The sequence below is a fragment of the Panthera uncia genome, chromosome A2 (assembly GCF_023721935.1).
Source record: "Panthera uncia isolate 11264 chromosome A2, Puncia_PCG_1.0, whole genome shotgun sequence".
Taxonomy (NCBI): Eukaryota; Metazoa; Chordata; class Mammalia; order Carnivora; family Felidae; genus Panthera; species Panthera uncia.
The window spans coordinates 125,577,950-125,585,308 of record NC_064816.1 but is presented as its reverse complement, the minus strand read 5'-3'; the positions used below and the strand labels follow the sequence as shown (position 1 = coordinate 125,585,308).

The following is a 7,359-nucleotide window of genomic DNA, read 5'->3' as shown; positions in this document are numbered from 1 at the left end:
TATGTATGTGTATATATACACATACATATATGTATGTGTATATATACGCATACATATATATATAACTAGATTTATTTTGCTAAAATTTTATAAAGATTTTTGCATCTATGTTCATGAGAGATAGCAATCTATAGTTTTCTTGTAATATCTTTGACTAATTTTGGTATCAATAATACTGGCCTCAAAGAGTTAGTTGTGTTCCCTGTTTATTTTCTGGGAGAATTTTTGTAGGCTTTGATTTGATTTTTTTCCATAAATGCTTTATAGAATTCATAGAAGCCATCTGGGCCTGGAATTTTTCTTGTGGGAAGTTTCTGAACTATAAGTTCAATTTCTTTACTAAGTATAGAGTTATTTAGGTTGTCCATTGTTGCTTGAGTTAGTTAAGTTGAATTATTTATGCAACTATTTAGAAGATACATGAGTTTTAATAAATCAGGAAAAATCTTTCTAAATTGCTGCAGAGGTGACATCATTTAGAAAACCAAGACGATCAGGGCACCTGGGTGGCTCAATCGGTTAAGCATCTGACTTTGGCTCAGGTCATGATCTTGCAGTTTGTGAGTTCAAGTCCCACGTCTGGCTTTGTGCTGACAGCTCAGAGCCTGGAGCCTGCTTCAAATTCTGTGTCTCCCTCTCTCTCACCCCTCCCACACTCACACTCTGTCTCTCTCTGTCTTTCTCTCTCTCTCTAAAATAAACAAACATTTTAAAAAATTAAAAAAGAAAAAGAAAATCAAGCAGATCAGGGAAAGGAGCTAGGACATTTGCAAGTGGGCATATCCATAAATAATATGACAATTATAGTCTTAACAATAGTTTTTTGCTTATGACATCCTGTTGAAAAGTAAACTCAGGACGATAAGCATACTTGTTACTTTTTCAAAAGATTGAAATATATACTGCATAAGTCAGTTACGTTACTGTTTCGAATACTTATTTAATGACAAATTAGGGATAAATATAAGACTTCTAGTTGATAGAGAAATGATCCTTATACAGTCAAAATTCTTTATTTATGGATTTCCTTATTAAAATGTGTTTGTGACCTCAAAATCAATACTTGTGACCCTCTCACGTTCATTCGTGGACTTGCACAAAGCAGTGAAATATTTGAGTAGCAGAATACACAGATTCCCAGCTGAGCTCAAACACTGCAATGCTCTGCATTCCCTTCCACTCTCATGCTCGTCTAACTAGAGGATGGAGCAGTAGGGGGCAGTGCAGCGCAGTGCAAGAAGCTCATCTCCGGGGCCAGCTGCTAGAGTTTGAATCCCAACTCTGGCCCTTCTTCGTGGGGTAACCTCAGGCAAGTCACTTAGCAACTCTAAACCTCGTGTTCTCTTTTATCAAATAAAGAAAATAGAATCTACCTGGATGAGTTGTTTTTAGGATTTAATATCGTTACCTATGTGGGATATGCATCCTATATTATACACACATATACTTCCCCTAGGAGAAATGATTCGTTATTTGCCATTTCATGGTTTTCCAGTGACTTGTTCCAACTTAAAACTACCATGAATAACAAGAATCGACTGTACTTACTTTTCTTCCCTGGTGAAAGTATACAAGTATGATTTTCAGATGTTTAACAAACCTTGCTTTTAAGAGAAACACTACCTGGTCGTGAAGTAACAATATGTGTTTTACATATTGCTAGAACTGATTTGCCAAAGGTGCGAAAAGGGTTTTTGTATCTGTGGTCGGTAAGGGAATTTTTTTTAAATTTTTTTAATGTTTATTTATTTTTGAGAGAGCTAGAAACAGACTGTGAGCAGGGGAGGGGCAGAGAGAGGAGGAGACACAGAATCCGAAGCAGGCTCCAGGCTCTGAGCTGTCAGTACAGAGCCCGACACGGGGCTCAAACTCACGGACCACAAGATCATGACCTGAGCTAAAGTCGGCTGCTTAACCAACTGAGCCAGCCGGGTGCCCCAAGGAATTTTTTTTTTAAATGTGTAATCTCCCAAGTTTATGAGCCTGGGAGAAGAGATGACAAGGCATAAATCTCAACAGTTTTAACAAAGATGAGTGGCAGCTGACAGACGAGAGAAGGCTGATGCACACAGGTGTGTGGTGTTGGAGAGGTGCCAAGAACAGGCTAGTTTATACTACAGATCCGCAGACGGCGCAGAGCTGTTTCAGAAAGGATCAAGAATTGAAAATAGCAGGTATTCAGGAGCACCGGACTGGCTTAGTCAGAAGAGCAGGTGACTCATGATCTCAAGGTCGTGAGTTCGAGCCCCGTGTCGAGATTATGAAAAATAAATAAACTTTACAAAAAACTAAGAAAAATAAAAAGAAAATACAAGGTATCTGAAAATTAAGGGTGCTAGAAATAAAAAAATTGAATAAAAAGTCCTTAGACAGAATAGTCAATTTAGCCAAAAATGGAAAGCTTACCCTCTAAAGAAAGTGAATGAGATGTGCCTAGATTCAGGAGTTCAGAGCCTGCTAAATTTGAGAATGAGGCTCCACACCATAAACAGGGCCTCACAATTAAACAAAGAGACCCTCATCTGCCCCTTCTTTTCCTGATTTCAAGTTACTAGAAGATGATGGTTTCATGCTCCCCAGAGAGGAGTTTGGCAGATTCCTCTGTAGAGAAACTGACAAGCCCAAGAAAAGGCATCTTGGATTCTGAAATTTGAGGGTCCCCTGATGAAACATCTGGATGCCTTCCCTCCTTGCTGTGAAGCTTCACCAGTTTACAGGCTTGCCGAGGCACTGTTGTGGGTCCCTCCCACCCAGTTAGCATGTTAGTGACTTGCTTGTAAAGACACACAACAATCAACAGATACTGTAGGAAAACCTTAAATGTGAAAGCAGAGGCCAAAATGAAGAAACAAAAAAAAGAACTTGAAAGAAAAAGATAATTGAAGGAGAAAAAGAAATCACAAAATTGTCTCCCAACTAACCCAGAAAGAGAAAATAGTGCATCCGTGAAACAAGAATGAAACCTTCTGTAAAAAGAAATAAAGAAGGAATAATAAACAGGAAAGGCTGCATAATAAAAATGCAATACCTCTTTGAAAATTACTGGGAATTTCATCATGGGAGCAGCAGAGCATGAAACCAAGTGTGGGGCCCTTCTGAGCACAAGGAGCTGTGTGGTGGCCCAGGTGGAAATAAGAACGAACTCTTGGAGATTAAATATAGGATAGCAAAAACAAGAAAATTGAATAGAAGAGTTGGAAGATAAAGAAGTTGGGCAAAAAGATGGAAAAAAAATCAAGAAAAGAAGATATTTTAAGAGATTCGTGATGTCAGTGTAGTCAGAGTTCCAGACTGAGGACAGAAGAAATAGAGAAAAGGAAATAATGCTGGAAGTACTTCAAGGCAAGATCCCAGCGCTGTAGGACATGAATTTTTGTAGGTTTCAAGGGCCAAAGCAAGGCACGTGGTCATGAAAATTTGAATTACCAGGAATAATTTCCTGAAAGCTTTTAAAGAGAGATAAACAAAAGTAAAACAAAAACTTGGTCATGTGCAAAGCACTGGAAATCAGAATGGCAGCAAATGCAAAATGTTAATTTAGCCAGAAATTGTGACAAAAAAAATTTTTTTTCCGAGACTGGGGAGAAGACAAGAGGGTAAGAAAAGCTAAATTTTCACCTACTATAGTAAGAAGTCACTGGATGGTCAGTCTCAATGAAAAATCAGAAAATGGCCAGATAAGCATGCCATTTAGATATTTGGAGGTAAAACAGACAATTTAAAAAAATAACCTATTTTCAGTATAAGAGTCAAAGACTTCTTGAGTGCAGGAATCATGGATTAGGGAAATGGACTACTTTTTTTCCAATACCAATTATGTAGCTTTTCACTATGTGTTAATCGTTTAACCAGTACAGTTAGAGTAGGTATGGATGTGTACAAGGTTGGCGTGGGCCTCCATAGATGTGACACTAATGCTTCTGTTCTCTCCAGATTCCAGGTACATTCTCCTGCCTGTCGTGTTACATCACCTCCACATGCACCTGCAAGAACAGAAGGACCTGATCATGTGTGCACGAATCCTTAGCAACGTATTTTGTCTCATCAAGAAAAATAGCTCAGTGAGTAAATACAGATCATAGTATGTAGTTCCCATCAAATGGCTTCTGGAAATAAAAACTCTCAAGTTTTCAGAGAAACCACACTGAAGAATAACCCTCTGAGACTCTCACTTTTATTTCCAGCTGGGTTGGACATTTTGCTATTCTTCTGAAATTTTTTTTTTAACCTTATGAGATTGCTGTAACCCCAAATAACCTCCTCAACTTGTATTTCAAGAAAGAACTGAATACCCAGTGAGAAAAATTAGAAATCTCAAAGCCTCCCACATGTGTCTTTAATCTTGATATGATGAATACTCTGTGGCAAGAATAAATTACTGCCTGTAAAATGAAGTCTTTTGGGGCCCATTCTGTGGAAGGCTGCATGGTGATGCTCAGAGCTTGGCCATGGCCCTTGGGCCCATGGCCCTTGGTTCCCACAGAAACCGTAGAAGCAAAGGAAGGGCCCAGGAGACCAAGGATGTCTTGCACTACAGTTGTTACCCAGCCCCAACAATAATACTGAATTGTCAGGGGCTTTGGGAATTCCTGTGGATGTACCTGACTCTTGGTGCTGTATAGTCGCATTAGAAGATACAGGGCAAATAGCAAAAAATCACATGCTTACTTAGAAATGAGGACAATTCTTTGGATACTCATGTTCATGGCTCATGGGACTGATGTGAAATCCACATGGAAAGGGTGTTCTGTTCTAGTTCTGTCAGCCTGCAGCCATGAATTGGCATTTGCTCATCTTTGACAGCTTGTACAGAGCAGTGCTGAGACTCCTGTGCCTCTGCCTCCCTGCCATACACTATATAGTTTCCCCATTGTTGTCTCTCTTACCTAGGATCGCCTTCTGAAGGGCTCAGCAGTGAGCTGGCTTGGGACCCCAGTGGACATAATTGAGAGAGGGCCCCCCCGCACTGTGGGAACAAAGTTGACACTTGAGAGGAGAAGGGCAGAAACTCTGTGTATAAAAGTATAATAAGATCTGCATGGGGAGGGACAACTGATTTTTCCACATCCCCGTGATCCCAGGCCCCAAGGGTGATCTGGGACTGGGTTGAAGAGTGACAACAGGGAGAGAATGATAGTTTTGCTTTAAAACTTTTCTATGTCATTCAGTAAAGAGTAGCTATGCTGTGCCTAGTTAGAATGTTTTTATAAACCGTAATTCTGCTAAGTGAGATAGTTCACCGCAGAAAACTGAAAACAAGTATCAGCATAGTGGAAAAGATTTTTTTTAATTTCCCCTGTCTACTTCAGCTTGGAAGTTTGCAGTCACTTTTTGGACTTATCTGATAAGGAATTCAGAACAGAAACTCTGCCCTAGAGGGGAAACTATGGTAGTTTTATCGGAAGTGTAAGAAAGTTTATCATAAAACCGTGGCCAAAAAGCTCTTTCAGATTCACACTTTGTAAAAGTTTTTGTTTGTGTGTTTGGAAGACAGTCTCCTTGGTAGAGAGCCGGAGTACACAGAGTTTTGTCTTGTGCAGTTGTAATCAGAATCCAACTCCGCTGCATACAGTCAGAGAAGAGCAACTTGGGTTTCTCTCTCAAGTCCTGGGGGCTTGGATAGTATTAATTCTCCTTTAGGGAAGCAGTCCACCGTGGCCATTGACATGAGGTCCAGTCTGGAGCTCATGGTATTCATCCATACTGAATGTTGTACAGTCTACACCTGTAGAGCTTTTTAAAAATCATTTTTATAGGAATAGTTGTTTGCACTTAAATAGAGTTTTAGAAAATAACTGTGCAGCTCAAGAAGAGTGTAAGCACAGTCTCAAATAAAAAGAATTAAGGACTTGGGGAACCAAGAGGGACTTTCAGTGAGGAATCAGACCCAGAAAGGCATCCGACTTGGCCACATCACACACTGTGTTAGTGCACAGCTAGTGCTCTGGAGTAGTTTGATGCTTTCCAGGACATCACCCCACCTTGTCATTGGCACCACTCAGGCACCACTGCACAGCCTAGCTGGGTTCTCTTGGGTAAGCTGTTAAGTTCTCTGTGCCTTTGTTTTCTATAAAAGAAGGCCATTTACTAAGGTGATATAGGTGAGGTCCAGGTCTGTCAAGTTATCCAGTTCTCTTTTTGATTCCTGATTTGGAAATGTGGTTTTTTCCCCCCTTTTCCATTACAGAGAGATTAATGCACATATTCAGCCACAACTGCCTGAACTCCTTATTTCTTTCTTTTAAGGAAAAATCTGTGTTGGAGGAAATCGATGTGATAGTGGCCAGCCTGCTGGACATCTTGCTAAGAACCATATTGGAGATCACCAGTCGACCTCAGTCATCTGGCTCCGCGATGCGGCTCCAGTTCCAGGATGTCACTGTAAGATCCTAAAGCAAATGGCACGTGGAACAGAACATAGTTGTGCTTGTAAAGGCTTCAGTCCCTTTGAGGGTGGGTTACGCTAGGAATCTGGGAAATCTGGCCTTGGGGGAGTGTCCTGTGTGCATTTCAAATATAGATGAGGCTGCTTTCATTTTGCCAGGGAATAAGAAGCATTGTTTGTGAAAAGATCATGGACTAAAATACATTTAATTTCAGAAAGCCAAATTTGTTAATAGCTCTCACTTTGACCAATTTAAATTGCCTTGTGATTCTGTGTCCCCAGTCCCCTTGATGTTTCATTCTCTTTTCATCCATCAAATTGCTTGAGGAAGTAAGAATAGTGAAATCGAGGAACAGGAGTCAGGGATCCTGAGTTTTAATTCTGGATTTTACAGTGTGAATAGTAAGGATCTTAATTTGGGGAGGCTTCAGTTTCCTCAGCTATGAGATGAGAAAGTTTGACTTGGTAATTTCTAAGTAACCTTCAGTATTCACTGTTTTATGAGTCCACTATAATATAATTTATAAAATATTAAGAAATAACCTATTTGATAGCTTATGTATATGTATATGTATATATTTTCATGTGTGTGTGTCTATAGAGATGATGGATGGATGGATAGATTTCTACTTAAAACTCAAATTCACCCCAATGTTTATAGCAGCACTCTCAACAATAGCCAAATTATGCAAAGAGCCTAAATGTCCATCAACTGATGAATGGATAAAGAAATTGTGGTTTATATACACAATGGAGTACTACGTGGCAATGAGAAAGAATGAAATATGGCCCTCTGTAGCAACATGGATGGAACTGGAGAATGTTATGCTAAGTGAAATAAGCCATACAGAGAAAGACAGATACCATATGTTTTCACTCTTATGTGGATCCTGAGAAACTTAACAGAAACCCATGGGGGAGGGGAAGGGAAAAAAAAAAAAAACAGGTTAGAGTGGGAGAGAGCCAAAGCATAA

General features: G+C 39.7%; 1 protein-coding gene across 2 annotated transcripts in view; it reads left to right on the top strand.

The window, feature by feature from the left end:
• DOCK4 (dedicator of cytokinesis 4) overlaps positions 1-7,359 on the top strand; it is a 430,038-nt gene that overhangs the window by 311,880 nt on the left and 110,799 nt on the right. For both annotated transcript variants that reach the window (XM_049641704.1, XM_049641705.1), the window contains 2 exons: positions 3,934-4,061; positions 6,247-6,381. In XM_049641704.1, the coding sequence (XP_049497661.1) occupies positions 3,934-4,061; positions 6,247-6,381 (263 nt within the window). The remainder of the gene's footprint in view (positions 1-3,933; positions 4,062-6,246; positions 6,382-7,359) is intronic.